Below are 22,543 nucleotides of genomic sequence, written 5' to 3' on the forward strand. Positions count from 1 at the left end.
ATCAATTTAGCCTAAAAGTTTCCCAGGAAGCACAGCTTCCCCAGTATGAGATCAGCCTACAAATAAGGGGGTGAGGACACTGTGCAAAGTTTTGAAGAAATCACACAGCAGCACTAGAACTATTCAAGAGAATTACCCATACAGTGGATGAACCCTTAAGTGGGTGACGGATTGCCAGAAAACGAAAGAAGATCACTATTAATCATCATCCAACCTACTTTAAACTATTATTTGTACTGTCCCATCACTGACTTCATTCCTCTATGGCGGAGGTATTTCCTGTTTGCATTTAACCACTCTCGCCCGCGCAGACATTTAACGAAGGTCTGTCCAAAATGACGTAAAAGTCTCATTAACTCCGACGTGACGGATCAAACTACAGGTCGAAGGCAGAAAAATCGGACTTGCGTCTGATTCAGGATCGCAAATGAAAGTGCCCCCATTAAGCTCCGCACTCTGAAGGCTTCTTGTCACCCTGCTTAGTGGCAACACCAACATCGTGCTCAAGGCACACTGCGCGATGAGAAAACAAAACCAAAAGTTCACATCATTTGGTCTGACTAAATGATACAGGAAAAACCATTACCTAGATCCTTGACGGATCGCTCTGGCCGTGCCTTGGGGTCTTGTCAAAGCCCTGCAGTGTTATCTTTGATATAGGGGACCCCCGCTGCCAGGTTCTGTACTACAAGAGGACAAACATTTGGCTGTCCGGCGCTCCGATTGGTAAAAGGGCGTGCTGACCTGACGGAAGGCGCCTGGCACTCCGAGTGCTTTTGAGCAGCGCTTTATTGATATTGGTAAATGCCTTTTTAGTCGTTTTTGTTCGATACCCATTGCCATTTAGAAGCGATGATGTAACTAAGAAGTATATTATGAAGGAAACGTATGGGATTTTGCTTTGTTTGGTTTCTTGAGTTTCTTCCTAAAGGTCGTCATGAATTTAAGATCAAAAGGGGTCGATCGACAAAAAACATTTAGAGTCGGTGCATGAGCGTGCACGTGTGTGTGTGTGTGTGTGTGTGTGTGTGTGTGGTTGTGTGGTAGTGAGTGAGTTTGCTAAGACGAACATGGTAAACTGATTAAGGAATTTTTGGGGTGATTAAAGCCACACACATATGCAAACACACACACAATCAATCTCAGAAAGTCCACTTTTCATTGGCACCTGATTTCTAATGGTGTAATCAAAACTTTTCATCATTACATCTAATTATGAACATATTAATGGATGAGTGGGAGTCAATGCGTGCGTGTGTGTGTGTGTGTGTGTGTGTGTGTGTGTGTGTGTGTGTGTGTGTGTGTTATTTTGTGGATCAGAGGGAGAGAAACAGAGAGAGATTCAGAAGCAGACAAAATCTCCTGACAGCTGTCAGGATCAATTATCAGGCACAATACACACAATTAGGTTTGATACAGTGTCTGAACGTTATCAACCGAGGCATTGTCAGTCCGAATGCTAACATTAACATGTAATTTACCCCTTATTGTGGCCAAGTGTTGGGGGCATTCAACTAAACTCTATGGAATGGGGAATGTCCGCCATGAATGAGTGCTGTTAGCATCTCCATCGACAGGAACACTTGGTGAATCAGCCCAAGAGATCATGGTCGCTAGCTTAAGCTCGCCAACTCAGTGCTAGTGCCAATTTATTCAATCATGGTCCAGATCAGTCTGTAGGGCCCCTAAAGAAAATCATACCCTCAAGGCTATAGCAACAGAGCTACTTAGACTGATGCTAGTATGGGTCGTCGTTAATACCACTATGTGATGGAATGTGCAGATATTGAGTGTGTGTGCATGTGAATCTATGCTATACATGGCGGATGTATAATTCTGTCTGTGTATATTATATCAAACACATATTGCATGTGAATGCCCATGTGTGTGTGTGTGTGTGTGTGTGTGTGTGTGTGTGTGTGTGTGTGTGCGTGTGTGTGTGTGAGTGAGTGCGTGTTTGTGTGAATGTGTGTGTGTGTGTGTGTGTGTGTGTGTGTGTGTGTGTGTGTGTGTGTGTGTGTGGGAGTGCGTGTTTGTGTGAATGTGTGTGTGGAGCCACTCCTTGATGCGGTGATCAATGTCACTTGGAGGGCCGGTTCAATAAACCGTTCGATTTCCCCCTAAAGACATCCTGCCAACAGAACTTCATTAGGCGCAACACATGGTGTATGAGCCCAACGACCCCCCCCCCCCACACACACACACACACACACACACACACACCGCTCCCCAAACCCTCATTCCCCCTCCCATATCTGTCCCTCTAATTGTCTGTGTTTAAGGGCCATAGCTATCAAGGACATGCGTAACATCCCTCTCTCCCTCCCTCCCTCTGCTTCCCTTTATGTTTTCCCCCTAGCTATTGGTCTCCCCCCTCTCTCTCTCTCTCCCTCTCGTTTTGCCTTTTCACCTTTTTCCTCTCCTTTTCTCTCCCTCTCTTTATTTCCCTCTCTCTATCTTTCTATCCCTCCCTACCACTCTCTCATCTTTTGAAAAATATTTAATCTGCTCTTTCTCTCTCCTCTTTCTCTCCTCTCTCCCCCTCCATCTTTCTCTCTCCCTAGATCTCTCCGTCAGAAGTATGAGTTGTGGTCCACTTTGTCTGTTCCCATTTGCAAAGCATGACCCCAGAGCCTTCAGACCACAAGCCAAAACTAAGGTCCCTGTTTACATGCACTAGAGACACCAGGCTTTGATAGTCCACTTAGATGTGGCACTCCTCCTGGTTCTAAGTCAGGGACACTAGAAGTTCTGGGATGGGGTCTGATCCAATCCAAACACCGTAACCTGTATCAGTATCAGATGTCTGAATGTAGTATCGCATCCCTCCTACACAGGTGGACCACTGACCCCACACACACACACACACACACACACACACACACACACACACAAAGTCGGCCCCCTTGGTAAGCTGGTAGACCAGGAGTAGAGTGTCGTCCCCTATTTTCTGATTGCACATCAGTTCATTGGAAGTGTTTCCCGTAAGGGTGAGGGCCTGTACCCAGGGTCTTAAATGACACCAAAACACCCGTCCACCTTGCTTGTACACACACACACACACACACACACACACACACACACACACACACACACACACACACACACACACACACACACACACACACACACCTTTGTTACAACTGGGGTATTTCTTCAGGATATACACCTTTAGGGTTTTAATGACTATCTCAACTCACTCACACACACGCACACTCACACACGCACACTCACACACACACACACACACACACACACACACACACACACACACACACACATACACACACACACACACACACGCAGCAGAGCATCCTTTTAATGTCCTCCTCGTTTACCTGTCCCAAGTCCAGCTCACTCTCCCTCCACACCTCTCCGTTATCTTCCTTTACAGACATTTCTCTTCTCACTCCTAATTAAATTGGTGTGTGTGTGTGTGCGTGTGTGTGTGTGTGTGTGTGTGTGTGTGTGCATGTCGCTGTGTCTTCCCGTGTACGTGGCAGGATGTGTGGGTGTGTGTGTGTGTGTGTGTGTCTTGCCTCAGTATTAATTAAAGGTGTGAATGCTAATTGGTCAGATCGATATGGGGTCGTTAGGTCCCAGGGGTCAGCGGCCAATAGGAAATCGTTAGGTGTCTGACATCCCTGTCAATCTGCTAAGGCCGCACTACCACGTGGCAGAGGAACATAGGTGTGGGTGTGCATGCAGGCACACACAAATTCTCACACGCCCACACACCAACACATGAATAGACACTCAAACACACACAGGCTGGAGTGACACAGAAAGTGAGAATTTGACCTGGAGGCGGGAGAGACAGAGTGGGCGAGAGTTTAGAAGCCAAAACGATAGTGAGACGCCGCTGGCTCGAAAGATTGAGACTTATAGAATGACTCAAAAGCTAAATCGATCCGTAGCAGCATGCAGAAGGAGGACAATTTGTGTGTGTGTGTGTGTGTGTGTGTGTGTGTGTGTGTGTGTGTGTGTGTGTGTGTGTGTGTGTGTGTGTGTGTGTCGGGGGGGGTAAATAAAGGGACCATGGTGGGCTGTGGCCTGTGAAGCAGAACTAAGCAAATGAGTGTGTCCAATCTTTTCGCATCGATCGATACAAGGACAGACAATCCAAAACACAAGTACACAAAACATACACGTATAGAAGCCCACTGACAAATAAGCAGTTGCACCAGCACACCCTCTTTGTTTGACTTTTTCTCACTCTCCCTCCCTCCCTTTCTCTCCCTCTATTCTTCATCTCCCCCTCTCATTCTCCAGGTCTTGCTTATCAGCCAGTGTTCGTATTCTTTTTTTCCCCAGATGATGGCAAACAAACAGAAGTTCACCTGGGAAGACCCACCATGTTACCGTGGAGACAAGGAGGAGGCTTAGGCATAGGAGGAGGAGGTGAGGAGATCAGAGTAGGAGACACGTTAGGAGGAAGAGCAGAAGGAACACAAAAGGAAGAGCGAACTTTCCCCGCCCTGCCAAAGATTCCGGCGTCTATGTGTGACTTTCTGGAAATTCCACCAGATTGAAACCAATTAAAAAAGTGTGAAGGAGTGAGCATGGTTGTGTATGTGGGTTTCAAAAAGAGTTAGAGTTGGTTTACAGCCTCAATCAGCCAAACAAAAAGCTGCCTCAACAAGGCCTTTTTTATCCCTCCTCAAGAAAAACTTTTCCAGACCTTGTAACGCAAGATGGGGTCAGGCAATGCGAAATCAAGGTTTGTTCCAGCTCCATAATCTTTCATTCTTAACTGAAAAAAATGCACACACGCAAACACGTAACCAAAACACAGACACACAAACTCTTACACAAAGTGCATCTTTTCAACACAGTCACACAAACACAACTCTAAAACCACTGCTTGTTTTAGTGAACCCTTTTAAAATGGTTTACATGTTTGGAAAGGTATTCATTTAGTGTCTCGCCATTGGAAACACCCCAAAAAACACATCAACTGTCAAAAAGTGGGTAATGAACCACAGAACTGCACGGTGAGTGGTCTGAAACACACAACAAAGTTCCGTCTGCGGTAGGCTGGCTAACACGCTGAGGGGTGTGAAAGCTATTTAAGTGGAAATTGGTTCTGCTTTTGAGCTTATTTGTCTAGCAGTGTGTCTCTGAGGGCTGACTGCTACTGTCATTCTACTCAGCACATTTTAATAACACCAGCGCAATGCTGTGTGTGTGTGTGTTTGTGTGTGTTTGTGTGTGTGTGTGAGCTGTGGTTGTGTCAACGATTACCAACTCTTCCAATATGTATTGTTGATAACATCTAAATTTGTGTGTGTGTGTATGTGTGTGTGCGTTTTGGATTTGTTATAGCTATGCCTACTGTAGCATGACTTATTAAATGTAACATCAAGAGGCCCATTGAAAGCTGATTGACAGCCAGAAACACACATTCTCTCTTACACACTCACACAAACACAAAACACACACGCACACACACGTTGGCACAAACAAATTCCCCTTCCAAAAAAGTGCACACAAACCTCCCACACACACACACACACACACACACACACACACACACACACACACACACACACACACACACACACACACGTACTTGTGCACTACCTGACTCACGAAAATGAAAACGAAAACCAACCAAGCAAGGAAGGTACGGTGGAGCAATCATCCACAGCATAAAGACAATCATCGCCCAACGCCTTGCTAGCAAATACAATGCATGATGGGTCGTCAGGGAGTAATTACAACAGGGCCAAAGATAGCTGTAAACAAAGTAATACTAGTGGAAGGAACACATAATGAATCTCCTCCCATCACCAGCATGGAGATAAGCAGGGCTAATGACAGGAAGACAATAACCTGCAACTGACAGATTTGGGCCGTTATGTTTAGGAATTACATTTTTAATTGTTAGGTTTAGGCGTTTAAAATAACTCACGCAGTTTAGGAATTAAGTTTTTAACGGTAACGGCATTACATTTTCAATAATTAAGTTCAACCGTTTGGTTTTAAATGGGGAAGTTTAGGCACTAGGGATTAAATGTATCAGGCATTTTTAAATTTGACAGAAAATGCTTAAAATGGTTTGGGAATTACATTTTAAATGGTTACGTTTGGATATTCACTTCAAATGGTATTGCCATTAAAAGGTGCTGAGGGCAATATGTAAGAGTTATTAGTTGTTACTATAGCAGAGAAAGGCAGAGTTATTAGTGAGGAAAATCCGCTGTGACAATATCCATGTCTCTGTATGATCTCATTTACATTTTCTACCACTCCCAGCTAATTTCTGACCAATCAGGGCGTTGCTTCCCTGATGAGTCCAGGGAATCCATCTTCAATCAATGGCGGAGAAATATAGCAAGAGCTCAGTTTCTAAATCTTGCACCCTTCCACACTTTTCTGCTCTCCCTCTATTCGCAAACGCTCAAATCTCCCCTTTCAGATTTTTACTTTTATAAGTTCAATCAATATGTTATTTATTTATTTATTGGTTTATTTCAGGGACATTGCACACCAATCAACAGTCAAACTGTTAGTGAGCCAGAGTTAGCCTAAGAGGCAAGTTTACATCCTTTGTCCCCAGCCAGATATTCAAAAGGCAACCTAAAATTACGGAAAAAAAATGCATGCATAAACAAAGATTAAACAAACAACATAGGTGACTCAGAAGATATAGTAACACATAGTAAGTACAAATCGACAGGCAATTGCAAACAGACAATAAAATATGCAGCCAATAAAACACAGCGTGCATAAAACACCGTAGGAAAGTGCAAACTGTAGTCGATTAGAGCAGAACACATTCAATAAAAGCACATATACAGCAGCACAAAGCACGAACATGCAGCACCAACACATTATAAATATTACTTTGAAACATAAGGTCCACCGGTTTCGGTATGGGTTGAGGTTTAGGTTTGATGTTGGCTGCGGTAACGTCTTGGTATAAGGTTGGATATTTTTGAGTTCAGGTATTTAGTTATGCCACATCTCTGCCAAAATGTCTAAAAGTATGTCAATTCTTGTAATATTGTAATACAAGTGTACTCCTTATTTCCGTAACCTGCATCATACATTCTGCTGTTCTCTTTGATACACTCTTGCATAGTGTGTGTGTGTGTGTGTGTGTCTGTGGGTAAGTGTGTAAGTGTGCGCGTACGTGTCCCGGAAGATAGTCTTTTTGGAGATTGATTCCACAGGGACATGATATGCTGCAATATCCTTGCAAACACACACACACACACACACACACACACACACACACACACACACACACACACACACACACACACACACACACTATTTGTTTCCTACTGTTCAAGATCAGACAGTGAAATGTAATTCTGAATATGTAAAACTCAAAATGTGTAGTGTTTTGCTGTTATCAAAGGGCTGTTTTGCATTTCAAATAGGCTGCCTATTAAAAAGCTATGCAACAATACACATCAATCAACAATGCACAGCGATCACCAAGTTGTCACTTCTAACTGTCTGTGCAGCAAACTAGATGTATACAACTTAATGTATGATATCTGTAACCCCTCCACAACCAATCATGTTGCGACTTTTGATCGTAAATATTCAACATGCTTAATATTTACGACTTGCAATTAAATGGTTTATTATTCTGAGGAGGACGGTACATGTGAACGGTATGAAACTCCACTGATAACTGAAGTATAACCATTTACAAAACAATTGCCCATTTGAAAATAGTGTCTCAATAAATAAAACATATATTTATAAAATGAACGTGCTTATCTTCCTTTTTATTGGCTGTTTAAGTCCACAGCAACGTGCACAAATCATCCAAACGGTACAACCAGTGTGTGTGGATAACCCTAGCACACTAATCGCTAACGTTAATGGTTAAAGATGTGTGTGACGTTTGTGTTTTTGGCCAGGTATTGTTCCAAAACAGTCTATATCTGGTTCAGTGAAAAAGTGTTGTTAACATTATTTTTTTTTTAAGTGTTTGACAATCCCGTTTTTGGACAGGTATCGTTCTTGAACAGTCTATATCTGGTCCAGAGAAAAAATTGTAATAACATAATTTGTTAAAGGTATGTGACCCTTCCGTTTTTGGCCAGGTTTTCTTCTAGAACAGTCTATAGCTGGTCTAGAGAATCTTGGGAATCATTTATATCGCAAAAGTGATCTGTTAAAAGGTGTGTGGCGTTCCCATTTATGAACAGATTTTTCTAGAACAATCTATATGTGCTCAAGAGAAGAATAATTTGGGGAAATTCGTATAGATAATGTAATTTGTTAAAAGGTATGTGGCCAGGTTTTGTTGTAGAAAAATCGGTTTGTTCTCCAGAGAAGAATAATGTTACGACACCGATATCGCTAACATCATTTGTTAAAAGGTGTGTGGCGCTCTCGTTTAAGTCCAGGTTTTGTTGCAGAAGGGTCTTTGTTTGTGGACCAGATAATAATAACAGGAGGACAGGAGGTGCTTTGAATGAACTGTGTACAGTTCCTCCGGGACAACACACAACGACAACGGCAGCAGGTGCAACAGAGGTCTGGCCGTGCAGTTAAGAGTTCCGACAGAGCGTTAATATCAGCATTTCCTTCACCCTCACAATGGGAGGCAAACGCTCAGAGAAATTAGCTTTTGGCGGGGATGATGAAAAACGGGAGGAAGAGCCACCAACTAAATAAAAATAGTAGGGGGAGCAGTCAGTGGCACAGAGAGCACTTTAACACATTTAGGGATTCTGTTGGCCAACAATTACTTCCCGGGCGGCAGATAAGTTAAACAACACCGGAGTGAGAGGAAGGGATAGCAATGGGAGGTGATAAGAGGAGAAGCAGGAGAAGGAACCGCAGCTGCCGGAGAAGGAGCTAACTGAATGACTTTTTCTAATGATCAATTAGTCAATTAAACTCTGCGCGACTCCTCTCGGGGTCGGCTTAACATAATAAAACCTGCAGATTGGAACAACCCAGCCCGCACAGGGAGGTTATGGGACGTGTGCCAAGGAAATTGTTTTGCTTATTTGTTTTTGCGGACTGCATTGTGTCGTCGGGGTGATTGTTTAATAGCTCTGATTGGTTGTCAGCATTGGGTTAATTTATGAAAGGGAAACGCCGTTTTAAAACGCAGTTTCAATCACAGTGTTGAGCGAATAGTGCTGAGCCGGCGCGCTGCACTGTTCCTCTTTTTGGTTATGCTAATACCGTGACATTCTTTTCCTCCCCGACTTGGCAGTGGATGCTGATTGGATGGACTCAGGTGGTGACCCTGCAGGGAAGCTATTTGATTGGCTGGATGATTTGGAAGTAATAATGACAGACTTTGAGCGAGGGAAGGTATAACACACCTTTACACACACATGCATGAATAGAAACACACGCAGGCACACACACACACACACACACACACACACACACACACACACAGACACACACCTAAACATTTAGCTTAAAGGGTTCTGTAATTCAGTCAGGTTGAGCTGGCAGATCTGAATATCAAATCAATATTTCTCGCGACGGTCTGCTTGGCATCACCGAACCATTTCTGTCCAAGAGCTAAAAGATATTTCAGCAGTGTCATATAATTCCCTAAAATGATTTAATAAGCAGTTGATATTATATATTCTATACTTTTTTGTTGGCAAATCACGTCCATCATGCCTTTCCAGGCAAAACGATATTTGGCCACAATTTTAGGGTATACTGCAATTACATTAAAGAGCCAAATTAGTATATCATTGGTCAAATGGCCTTTTTTTGTCAGACAACCTATCCAGGTAGACAAGAGTCTGGCAGCTGTTTACTCAATTAACTAATGAAAAGTAATGCATTTAACGGCGACATCTGGTTTATACATCACTTTCCTGGCTTAAAATGTCAGACACATACGGGGGCTACAGAAGCAAAGTGAGAGTAAGTAGCACTTTGCGATGATTAAATCTTTCACATTTCACGTTCATATTCCACTCGCTCCGATTGTCTTTACAGGAGGCGACGGCCGCTAACGGGCCCGATCGATGGCAGCGTAACAGTGGCCGTGATTGGTGTCTCAAACTAAATCGCAGAGAAACTCACATCGCTCCCTGTCGGCTCAACTGTCTATACCTTCGCTAACCTCATTTACCACGGACCTATAAATTACGCCAAGCACTAACGAAAAACGCTACTCATATCAAACCGGAAAAAAAACCGCTGGTGTCATCCGTAAACTGAACATTTCAGGATTTCAAGATCACAGATCACATACATCACACGGTCGTGAATCTTAATCGCCGCCATTATTCAGAAATAAAGCTCATTAAACGGCTACCTCTGCCAGTACGGGTCACCTTTTCTCTAATGCTTTACGGCCTCACCCTTTACGACCCGCAAGGTTAAGGGAGATGTAACCGTGACAAACAATGGAAATGAATCTGATTTCAGGCCAACGCTCTTGACAGCTTCCGTGTGGATAACCTAAAAAGGTCTTTAGCACACCACTTCTCCTCCATTATGCTAATGCTCAATCTCTTTTCATCAACCCCTCGACGGTACGGCACCGCTGCATTATCGCCACCCTTTGCGGTATACGATGGTCTAAGCAATTAGCGTGTGTGTTAGCCTCTTGATGCTAATAGGAGTCGCACGTTGTTCGTCCGCCGTCTCTTTCCCGGCGACCCCTGATCTTAAGTCGACCGTCCCAATGGGATGTTACGTCGGTTGGTTTAAGTGTTCACACAGGCTTTTAGACCCACTTGATTTTTCCTGCCCTTGTTATAGTCATGGTTGAGCAAAGTTCAAGAGTTGAAGGGAGTTTTATATAATTTGAAAGACACACAAATGGTACACACACGGCTGGTACTAACTATTTTGTGATTAATATTCAGCTATAATATTTACAGAAAGCAAGGCATGCATTTTCATCTCTATCTCGCTCTCTCTCCCACTCACTCTCTCTCACTCTCTCTCTCTTTCAGAAGTAATATGGGCCAAAGGATAGGTCAATCTCCCTGTTATTTCTCGATATGATTATGTATTACACAGCCTGCTCTGCACACCTGATGTCACCACTTGACTCTGTGGGTGTGTGTGTACTTGCATGTATGTGTCGGTGTTTGTGTTTATCTCAGTTGGAGTGTGTGTGTGTGTGTGTGTGTGTGTGTGTGTGTGTGTATGTGTGTGTGTTTGTATGTGCATGTGCGTGTGTGTGTGTTTTTGTGTGCCTTTGTGTGTGTATGTCTGTTAGTGTGTGTGTGTGTGTGTGTGTGTGTGTACGTGCATGCATTTGTGTGGTGTGTGGTGTGTGTGTGTGTTGTTTTTCTTTCCATCTAATCCATCTCTTTTTGTCACTCATCCTCTCTTTCAATCATTCTCTCATTTATTTTCCTCCTGTTCCTTCCTATATGAAGTCTTACACTCTGATGGAATACAACACAAACACAAACACACACACACAAACACACTTACATGACTCACAATCCCCAAGAGAGGGCCCTCCTACCTACCTACCAAGCTACCCACCTATACACAGTCGCACATTCACACACACACAAACACACACAATCTCTCTAGAGGGTCAGAAAACAAGTTGTTCCTCTGGGGGAAAAGCTGACATATACCCCTTCATCTAAAATGCATGGAATACATGTTTGCGTGTGTAGGTGCATATGTGTGTGTGTGTGTGTGTGTGTGTGTGTGTGTGTGTGTGTGTGTGTGTTCATCGGTTTGCCTGGGCTTGTTTGGGTGAAAAATACAGTAGGAAATACATCCATTACCATTTATATGTGCTTGCAGGAGAACTGCAGAAACACAGGTGGAGATCCAGAGAATGATACGGACACACACACACATATAGTATGTGTACGTACGCAGCGATACTATAACTCACAAAACAGTGCTTCAGAGAACACTTGCCGTTTCACAAGGGTAATTGGAGAGACAGAGACAGGGATAAGCCTGTTAAGTCTTTACAAACAACCAAGTGTTGTTCACCTGGTAAAACCATCAACTCCTGCGGATTTCATTACAACTGAACTGGGGGAACCAACAGAGAACAAAGGAAACCGGCTTTTTGAATCGACTTTCAAAGCGGAAAAAATCCAAGATCGAGATTAGGATATCGGCGTTGCTGGGAATCTTCTCTGATATCCTAATCTTGATTGTTCAAGGATGATTCAAGGAGGATTTGAAAACAGGATTTCATTGGATGCAGTAAGGATTGTGGCTGAGACATTAAGAGCGCGAGGGAGAGAGAGAGAGAGGGAGAGAGAGCTTGAGGGACAGCTCGAGACTCATCTGCACCCAGACTGGTTCTGAAAGGTTGAACTGGGGTTTCGTCAATCGCAGTTCAACCACTCACTTGAATAGGGGAGTGCTTTAAAACAGTGGCATGGGGTGCTGCAAGGGCATGGCAGGAACAAACTGCAGCAGCCTGCCGTGAAAGTTTGACAAGTTTCAACTCTTGGAGAAACGTACCCTTATATTAAGCCACGGTAGCGAATCAGGTACGCCGATGATCAGAAGGGACGAACCTTGTTTACCAGGTAACATCAGCAATGTAGCATTCCGCTACATTGCTGATGGCCGCCGTGTCGTCATTTCCAGAGCTGCCTTTAGGTGCATTAGCGCCACCTTCGTGATGGGAGGGGGAGGGGGGGGTTTGAAGTTCACAACATGTCGTCACACAAGGTGGCTATGAAATGACACTCCCGTGTCGGCACAGCGGTCTGTGCTAATCGCTGCAAAGACAGATTGGTTCTGAATGCGGCCTCAGGAGTCAGACAACAGAGTGCTGGAGGAGTGGATATTGTCAGTCCTCTCAGATCTCCATGATAAACATCAGAGCACAGCCAGAGCCCCAATCGAACTACCACAAATACAAATCCACCAACACACAAACACCTACAAACAACACAAGCACATTCAAACGCATGAGTGTATGCAAACACACAAAGAAATGAAGGCCACCCTCTCCACTTACAGAGCAAACAACTTTCAATAACACAAATGGTGTGCAAGTGTATGTGGAGTTGCGCACACAACAGTGTGGACTTTACGAACAATAACTAAATCAATCGCAGCACAGACATGGTCAAAGAAGTAAACACAAGTGTTTTCCCTGAATTGATCTTCTTTTTTTCACGTTTAACAGTTTGGACTGCATGTTGAATCTCTTCAGAAGGCTGGCTATAAACGCTACATATCTGGCGCCATGTTCACCATTCTCTTCACATCCGAAACAATTCCCGCTGATAGTGACAAACGTCCCCTTGTATCTCTAATCACCCTAGCTCCCCATAGCTCCCTCTGTACTGAAATCACAACCCCCCTCGGCTTCCCTGCTGAAGCTTCAACCCAAAAAAATAATGAGCAGCGAAAAAGAGCCGAAATAGCAGCGGGGAGCCCCTGCGTCTCGCAGGACATCCAGGAGCTCCGTGGGACGATAGAGGAAGCAGCCTATGGGTTATCTCCCTAAAAGAGAAACCGATGAAAAAATAAAATCAAACAAGAGTTGAGAATCAGGTGACAGCAATTGGTATTCAGAACGGGTTCTCCCGAAAAGCGGAGCGCGGGAACAGAGATGCGGAGGCATCAGACGCCGCCGTTTGGTGCAGTGCCATTCTGGGCGGTATGGCGGGCCCCTCGGTACTAGGCCAACACACGCACACGCACACACACACACACACACACAGATACACATACACATACACAGACACAGTGTGGGCGCAGCTTTGTCTCGTGGCGGCATGGGGCTTTTGGCCAGAGCGGAACATTGTGCTGTAGAATAACAGGTTAGCTCTGCAGGTAAACACGGCCCCGGGCTCGGGGGCCCTGCTTCTGGTGGGGGGCCAGCAAGCTGCCACTGATCTGGGGGTTTAGCCGTAGGATGGATAGGGCTTAGGGAATGATCCTCTGGACGGTGGAGCTAGACATTGGATTCAGGGAGGCTGGTTATACATAATGCCCAGTTATTCTATGTCACGCTTATTGACTACAACTGAGGTGTTTTCTTGTTTATTCACTTTGCACTACGAAATCCATGAGTGAACAGAATGTAATGTTTTTGTGCTGTTTGTACGTATGGCAAAAACAATCCTGGCTCAGGACCAACAGCCAAACAAGAGGCATTTTAAAAGCGTTTGCTGATGGCATTACTGTTATACTCAAGTTATTGAAACAACTAGATGTGTACAAAAGACACTCCTTAGAACAAATGACGGACGTCTTTGGTTTGGCTTGAGCCAACAAATAACCCGACTGACCGCTGCACTCTCTCATGTCAGATGTGAATCCAGCAGCCACACAGAGAGGCTTCCATGTTGGATCCCGGTCAAGAGTTCAGTATCTCCCACCTACACAGATTAGACCAGGTGCTGGTGGATTCACCATCACCATCATCTCTCTATCTCTTTCTCTCTTCAGGCAGCTCAAGCATCATCATATAACCGTTCTTGGAGAGTTGATGGTGTGTGAGGGTGTGTTGTGGTGTCCTCAGCTACGCCCGGTTGGAGCAGCAGGCCTATGCTGGGCGGTGATATGCCTCTCATGCCTAAGCCTGCAGCGGCCTGAAGCATGCGGGCGACTACACTTCCCCTCCTCGGGATGCATAAACAGAGGGCAGGGAACGGTAGGAGGCCTCCGTCTGGCTCCACTGGAGACCTGGTTTTGCTAGCGCTAGCTGGGCTCCCCCCCGTAAGCAGTGGCAACAGACTATGCACATCGCGGCCGCAGCCTTTGGGCTCAGCGGGCAGGCGATGGGCTTTGCATTGACCTTCTTGGGGAACAAATGCTGTTTGCCATGGCCTGGGTTGCTGAGCGGCGTGCCTGCTGTGGTTCGCTAACGGCGAGCTAGCGGTGGAATGAAGCCAATCTCCAGTGGGGGGAAAGGATTTCATATGGAGAAGTTGCACAGTGGCGAGTTTTTATTTTTTTGTAAGGGAACCCATTACATTAAAACACGCATGTAGCAGGTTTTCATCTCACTGCAGAAGACCTCTGGCTGTGTCAGCCTTGAGGTGGAAACAGTGGAGATTTTTTTCCGTGGACTGTGAAAGGCCAAGTAGCTGTTGAGGGCTGGGGGGGAGATGGTGTGTGTGAGCCGCAGATTTGATGGCAGGTTGGATGAAGCTGCGAGCTTGTGCAGAAAACCCTTACGCAAACCTTGGTGGGGTTAGATAATCAGGTGAATAAGCCTGCAATTTCTGACAGGTCATTATGTTGTTAGCTGGGTCAAGTTGTAAGCCGGGTCATGTTGCCAGCAGTGTCAGCTGAAGGCTTTGCTGTCAAGCTCTCCCTGACATCTCACCAGACGGTGTGCGACCGTTTCACCAGAAAAATTTAACAAAAGCATATATATATATATATATATATATATATATATATGTCAGACAATGTAAGACCTTGTATCTTTCTTGCTGCAGACTTTTTGATTCTAGCACACAACATAACATGCAACAGATGTATCCTATAGTATTTCTTGCAAGAATGAATCCTAATTATAATGTCGGGAAAAATATCAAATACTAATGCACACAAATTAAACAGTTGGTGGAAGATCCAGAGGGATTACGATGCACTTTTTCCTGGGCAGAGAAAAACAAGTTCCCTTTTTCCCTGCATCAAACTGAAAGCACCAGAACCACTTTGCGATAAGGCATTCCATTGTTAGACATTGCAACTAATCTATGTTGTAAAATCCTAATAAGTCAACACAATGTACTTCATAGAGCCTCAGCCTATATGTACGCAAGTGGATTTGTTGATCGTTTATGTGTTATTGCCAATATATTTATGGCCAAATATACTTTCAGATGGCCTTCCTATAGCAACAACGCACAGGCCACATTCCACTGGTGTTCAGCATCTCTGTATTTAATGTAGTTTTCCTCCCCAGAGGTGTTGCATGTTGCTTTCGCTGTGCCCTGGGATTCTACACATGTAGTGAGAGAGAGAGAGAGAGAAAGAGAGAGAGAATCCCCATGAGTGAGAGAAAACGAGGGGGTGAGATGAAAGCGTGAAGCAGAGGAGGTCCCCCCTGACTTGTTATTCACATGGTAGCATGTTGTGGGCTAAAGAGCATGGTCCCCGGTGGAGGGCCCATGAGTGGGTGACTGCATCTGGGATATACAGTGTATTGTGTATAATTCTCTTCTCTCTTCTTCCTCTTGTTCGTGTATGTGTGTCTGTGAGTGTTTGTGTGTGTGTGTGTGTTAGCCTGAGGGTGTTTTTGTGTCTGTTTGTTCATGTGTTTGTCTTTGTGTCTGTTTGTTCATGTGTCTTTGTGTGTGTGCGTTAGCCTGTGTGTGTGTGTGTGTGGACGTGTGTGTGTGTGTGTTTGTATATTTGTTGAGGTGCTTGTATTGTTGTGTGTGTGTTTCTGTATGTTAGCCTGTTTGTGTGTTTATCCTCATAGTTGTGCATGTGTATGTGAGTGTGTGTGCTGTATATGTACATTACTCGGGAGGATGTATATGTTGTTCTTTGCATTTGTGTTATTCTTTGAAGGTACGGCGGTTTTAAACATGTTCATGTGTATCTGTGAATGTGTGTTGGTGTGTTTCTGATTTGTGGTTGTGTGTAGTGTATGTATCTGTTTCTGTGAATGTGTTTATTTTGAGTTTGTGCAAATACGTGGGTACTGTAGGAAATATACCCGGCCTCAGTATGTTAAATATATCAGAACCAAAAGTGTTTGTGTGAGGGTATGGGCTTGAGTATATGTGTGTGGCTGTCTGTCTGTAAAGTGCCAGTTTTCGCTCCATAATATTCTCCTGTAGCGCAAGATGTACACATATCACATCTTATAACCACATCTGAAGTAACCCATGTCTCATAGAACCAATGTCTCTTAGAATCATATCTAGAGTACAATATATAAAATTCAATCATATTGATAATAATAAAAGTGACGTGGTTTGTTCATTCATTCCTCTTTGGTGTAATATGTATGTGTCTCTAGGTGTGTTGTGTTGCCAATGTATAGCTTTGTGGCCTAAGGTTGCATAAAGACACGACCATGTAGCTGTGACTGTATATGCACCCTTTTTTAGTATAGCAGTGCATTACATTCTGTATTTCTGTGAGTATACTGTATTTATGTGCATTCATGTGTGTGTGTGTGTGTGTGTGTGTGTGTGTGCGTGCGTGCGTGCGTGCGTGCGCCTGCATCATCTTTGATTCCTTCTCATCAGCACAATATCAAACTGCCTCTGACTTCATACTCAATAATAAATCTCTCTCTCTCTCTCTCTCTCTCTCTCTCTCTCTCTCTCTCTCTCTCTCTCTCTCTCTCTCTCTCTCTCTCTCTCTCTCTCTCTCTCTCTCTCTCTCTCTCTCTCTCTCTCTCTCTCTCTCTCTCAGACACACACACACACACCTTGGTGGTACAGGAAGGAATGTTCAAGGAGGCGGACCATCACATGAAAGGACATCCTGTCCATCAGACCTGGTCGCCCGAGTAAAGAGAGCAGCCCGGAACCTTCTACCTCTTGACACAACACTCCCTCAAGGTCTCAGTTGGAATCAATGGGCGGGCTTCACACAGAGATGGTGAGCAGCTGTGTGTGTGTGTGTGTGTGTGTGTGTGTGTGTGTGTGTGTATGTGTATGTGTATGTGTGTGTATGTTTGTGTTTCTGTCCACTATGTCCACCATAGATTCTGTATTTTACCATTAGAGATGAATATATGTTTATTTTGGTTAGATAATTATGTGTCGCATTTCAAAAGCTTGACTAATTGTGCAGCGAGTAAACAGACTGTACTGAAAAATACTGGTGACCCTGGCACTTACAACTAGGAGAGGGACAGAGTGAGAAAGAAGGACACACAAACACAAACAAACACACACACACAGACCGATTAGAGTAGAGGCTATGACCTCGCTATGGCAACATATGGTCCATGCAAATAGCTGAATTTTAAACATAAGTTCATATTAATTAGGGGCAATTATTGTGTTTACACGTTTTATTTTAATGTGTATCAATTTGTGTCCAGTCATTATCCAATAAAAACTGCAAACCTCCTAAACAGCGGGGAGAGGCTATGATCAGTGTGTGTGTGTGTGTGTGTGTGTGTGTGTGTGTGTGTGTGAGAGTCTGTTGATACATCTATGTGAGTGTTTGTGTTTTACACAGAAGTCATCCGGGTCTGGTACTCCTGTATTTTAATATCCTGCTTGTTCGGATGAAATAGTATCTGCCCTACTGCTTAATTATGCAGCAGAACACTGTGGTAATGTAAGGGGGGGGGGGGCATGGTGTACACTAAACGGGGGGCCCTGAAAACAAATAACGCAAAACAACCTCTTCCTCAACGTAGAGTTAAAGGATACTTAAAGCGGCTAAGTAATACAGATTGTTCCTTTAAGGAGGAGGAACGTCCTTATACGGCAATACTGGGGTTCTTGACCACAGACATAGACAGAAGGGTGGAGGTAAGGGTTAGCAGGAGAGAGGGGGAGAGGGGGGGTCTTTGTGTGCACTTGAGGCGATGCCAATAATGGAAATCTCAGGATCTCAGGAAAAAGTAAAAGTCATCCGGCGCGTTGTCGGTAGTCGTCCTTGTGAATGTGCTCGCGAGCAGAAACAATGGGAGCAACAGGGAATTCGTCTGGCGAACTTTTGTTTAGGTTTCTGGACCGGGGATTAGCCAACATTGACCTCTGACCTGCTTGGAAAGGCGTGGTTTGTTTATCTGTGTTCTAGTTTTTGTCTCGGGGCGTATTGAAATGGATCTCGGCTGCTCTGGGATTCCGATGTGCCCAGATGGCATTGGGAGGTCGTCTGGCTGACTTAGGAAGATTGGAGAAGAGTTCGGAATAGAGATCGGAAAAGTTTGGAAAGTCGCATTGACACCAAGTGTAACCGAGCAAAAAAGTGTATAAATCAGAACCATCCATTAAATATCCCATTGATTTTTCTTCAATACCTTAAAGAAATTAAATTAATTCAGAGCACAAATCAGCACGATAAAACGATTTTCGGTGTGTGTCTTTCAAAAACACGTGATTATGAAACCGTGTATTCACCCGCACATCCAGCCTCGTGCCCCTCCACGTCTGCCTAATCAAAATCCAATCTGAAAACCTGTGTCCCCGCCGTACCGCTGGAAGTGGCTGCCTGGAGCACAGATTCAAATTTGAATCAGTTACCCAACAACCTAACCCCTTACTTGATGAATAGTAATAGTCACCGGTTCTTACCCATTGCCTGTATTTCTGGGGTTGGTTGGATGCTGAGACCAGCCCCTGAGTAAAATGGCCGATTTACTGGCTGGTTAGTTGGACTTGATGCCATTTTCCAAAATAAGCGTCATCCATCCTTCCGTCCATCCATCTGTCCTTATCACACCCACCACCTCCACCACGTCCAACCACTCCCGTTCATCCATTCATCATCCATTCATCCATTCATTCCTCCTCCCATCTATCTCAGCCCCCACAGTTACACGGCTGATTTACTGTGTGGGCCTCACCCGCGTTAGCTGAGCTTCAATCAATCCGTCCCTCCATCCCTCCCTCAATCTTTCCATCCATCCATCTCCCCATCAATCCATCCCTCCAGGGTCTCCGCATCGTGGTTATGCTTCAATCCATCCATCCGTCCCTCCACACATCAATCCCTCCCCCCGGGCCTTACCTTCATAGTTGAGCTTGAAGCCGTGTGCGGAGACAGCAAAGTCACTGGTGAGTCTCAGAGAGAACACGTTTCCCGTGCTGGTGACCGGGGACGGCACCTGGAAGCCTGTCAGCCTGAACAACAGAGCGGGAAACAACGGAGGTCGGGTTAGGAAAAGCGAAATACACACAATACTAATAACAACACCGCAAATGCTGTTCATGGGAAATAATCGGTTGCTTCCGGAAAGAAACGTACGGACCCATTTCTACCGGTTATGTAACCCCTCGAAAGCCGAATAACAGAACAAACAAATGGAAATCGATGAATGGATGAACAGGAAATGAAGGAGGAATGGACAAGCAGGAAGTGAAGGATGGCTTGTAGGACTGAGACACGTAGAGGTGCTCAAGGGAAAGCGTTGAATAATCTGACCCTGAGGTCTCTGAAATCGCTCTTTTTACTGTTCTGAGCGATGGGGAATTGCTTCCATCGGTTACGTAACTCGCTATTATTGTTTCAATGTGAAAACATGACTGGGCTTTCTGGTAGCAGATAAAACATGAAACAGCTGCTGAATGACTACACCCCCAACCCCATTCCAATTGCCGTTCATGCTGATGAAGTATGTCAGTCATATTGTCACGGGGTTGACAGTAAGAATGACAGAATGAAGTCAGAGAGAGGAATGAAAACCCTGTATGAACTTTTACTTTTATCTCAATTAGCTTGAAGCATTACCCATCCCATCGCTCCCCTCAAACGATACACGAAACTATCCTTTTTTATTTATCCTCCACCATCATCCCACCCTTCATCATTCTCTCCTTTCCCTCTTCTGCAGCTAATCTGCAACACCGCCCCTTGCCTATAACAGTAGCCTTCGTTCTTCCCCCTCCTATCCCATGCTGTCTACGTCTTTTCAATCGTTTCTCCATTTCAAACGGCATTGTTTTCACGGCATTAGCCCCTCACGAACATGGCAATGCCCGCCTCTCCTTCTTCTGCATTGTCTCTGTCACTCTTTCATCCTCTCTTCCAGTCGCCAGTCGCCTGTGTCCCTCATATCAGACTCTTATGAAGTCCCTGTCTATAATAACTGTTTTATTACTCCCCGTCTCCTCCCTATATCACTCCAACCTGTTCCCCATTACCGTCCCCTCTGTTAGGGCATCATAAACGTCCTAGAGCACCTTTCTAATGTTACAGTACAGTGTGTATAACAACAGGTAGGATCCTTTCATTCAAACTTTTCGTTCAACGCCTCCCATTGGTTCCCGCCCGCCCCCGGCCTTGATCCGTCAGTGTATTTCCCATTTCCTCTCCCTGAGTGCAATATATTTTTTGTCTATGCCTCGGTTATGTCAAAAAGCAACCTTGCACCTGTGACCGGTTGAAAATGTGATTTATTTCATTCTGAGCAGAGCGGTGGAAACTGTTTGGTACTGGGGTGAAACTTTGGGGAAGATACGTGACCTCAAAAAAGCCGTCTCTGTGGTTAGCAGGGGCTACTGGTTAGGATGGATTCAGGTTAGGTGTCAATGTCTTGACCCACTTACTAGCCCCACCCTGTAGCTCGACACAGTTTAAGTCACAGAGTGCCTAGCTATCCATCCATCCATGTAGCATCCGTCTATCTATCCATCATTTCCCCTTTCTCTCGCTCTCCCGCGCTCCATCTCTCATCATATCATTCTTCCTCTTCAATTCTGCCTCCTAAATCCACCCTCCTTTATCACGGTAGTTTCTTATTTCACCTCCTTTTCCATTCAACTTTTTGTTGGTGTCTAACTCATTCCTACCATTCACTACCATCTTTAATTCACATTTATTGTGCACCGCCCGCACTACGCCCGCATGTTTCTGAGAGTCTTCACATCTTCCAGCTGCCGTTGCAGACACCACCCCCATATCTCAGGTCTTTTATAAAATCACCGGCCCAGCTAATACACTCCATCTTTGTTTACAGCACATCTGGCCTCACAAACCTTTCTGTAAAAAAAAAAAGGCGAATTACAGACAGTCGTTCATCTTGAGAGTCTAACCCTTTGCCCATCACTTTGTACCGGTAAACTCTCACAGTCTCTCTCTCCTTCCCTGGTCTACCAACCCTCTCCTTTCCTCTATCTTTCTTCAGTTTCTCTCCCTCCCTCTGCCCCTCGCGCACTCTGTCCCTCTCCATCTATCTCTTTCTCCCCCCATCTTTATTCCTTCTCCTCCAACTCTGCCATCGACTCACTCCCTATCTTTCTCTCCCCATCCGTCCCTCTCTATTTTTCTCTCGCCATCTCTCTCCCCTCCGCCCATCTCTCTCTCTTCTCTCTCATCACATCTATCTCTGTCCCTTTCTCTCTCTCTCCATCTCTTCCTCCCTCTCTCCTACCTTCCGTCTCTTTCTCTCCCTTCCGTCTCTCTCTCTCTCTCTCATCTATCTCTGTCCCTTCCGTCTCTCTCTCTCTCTCTCTCTCTCTCTCTCTCTCTCTATCTCTCTCTCTCTCCATTCTGGGGCCTTGCTCTCTCCCTGAACCAGTGTCGTCCCAAGCTGTATGTTGTGCTGTTCACATGCCTCTTGACGTACTGTCCTATCCATTTTTTTTCCCCTTCACCTTTTTCCTTCACTTCATTCATCATCTTTCCATCAATTAATTTATGTTTTCCATGGGGGACCAAAAAGAGGCAATTTCCATTTGAGTACCTTGCCAGTTTGCCTTTATCTCCATCCATTCCCTGCCTCCCTCTCTCCCGCCTTCCTCCGTCGCTGCCGCCCACTCTCTATCTCACCATCTGTCCGTCTTTACGGCGTGAAATCTGTTCACCTCAGAAATGGAACGTACTTGCAATGTCAAAGGAGTGCATCGCTAACGCATGCATGCATGCATGCTGCACACAACCGAACAAACATGCCACTGCAATTAGACTCACTCAAATACAAGTCTATGTTAGTGAGTGAGTCACACACACACACACACACACACACACACACACA

The 22,543-nt window shown here is 44.8% G+C and overlaps 1 protein-coding gene across 1 annotated transcript in view; it reads right to left on the minus strand.

Annotated features, from left to right (window-relative positions):
- Positions 1–22,543, minus strand: part of LOC307085089 (CUB and sushi domain-containing protein 3-like) — a gene marked incomplete at both ends in the record, with an annotated part of 322,874 nt that overhangs the window by 209,375 nt on the left and 90,956 nt on the right. The window contains 1 exon segment of the mRNA XM_079749759.1: positions 19,579–19,691. Coding sequence (XP_079605885.1) covers positions 19,579–19,691 — 113 coding nt within the window.

Source organism: Pollachius pollachius, assembly GCF_949987615.1.
Source record: "Pollachius pollachius genome assembly, chromosome: 13".
Lineage (NCBI taxonomy): Eukaryota > Metazoa > Chordata > Actinopteri > Gadiformes > Gadidae > Pollachius > Pollachius pollachius.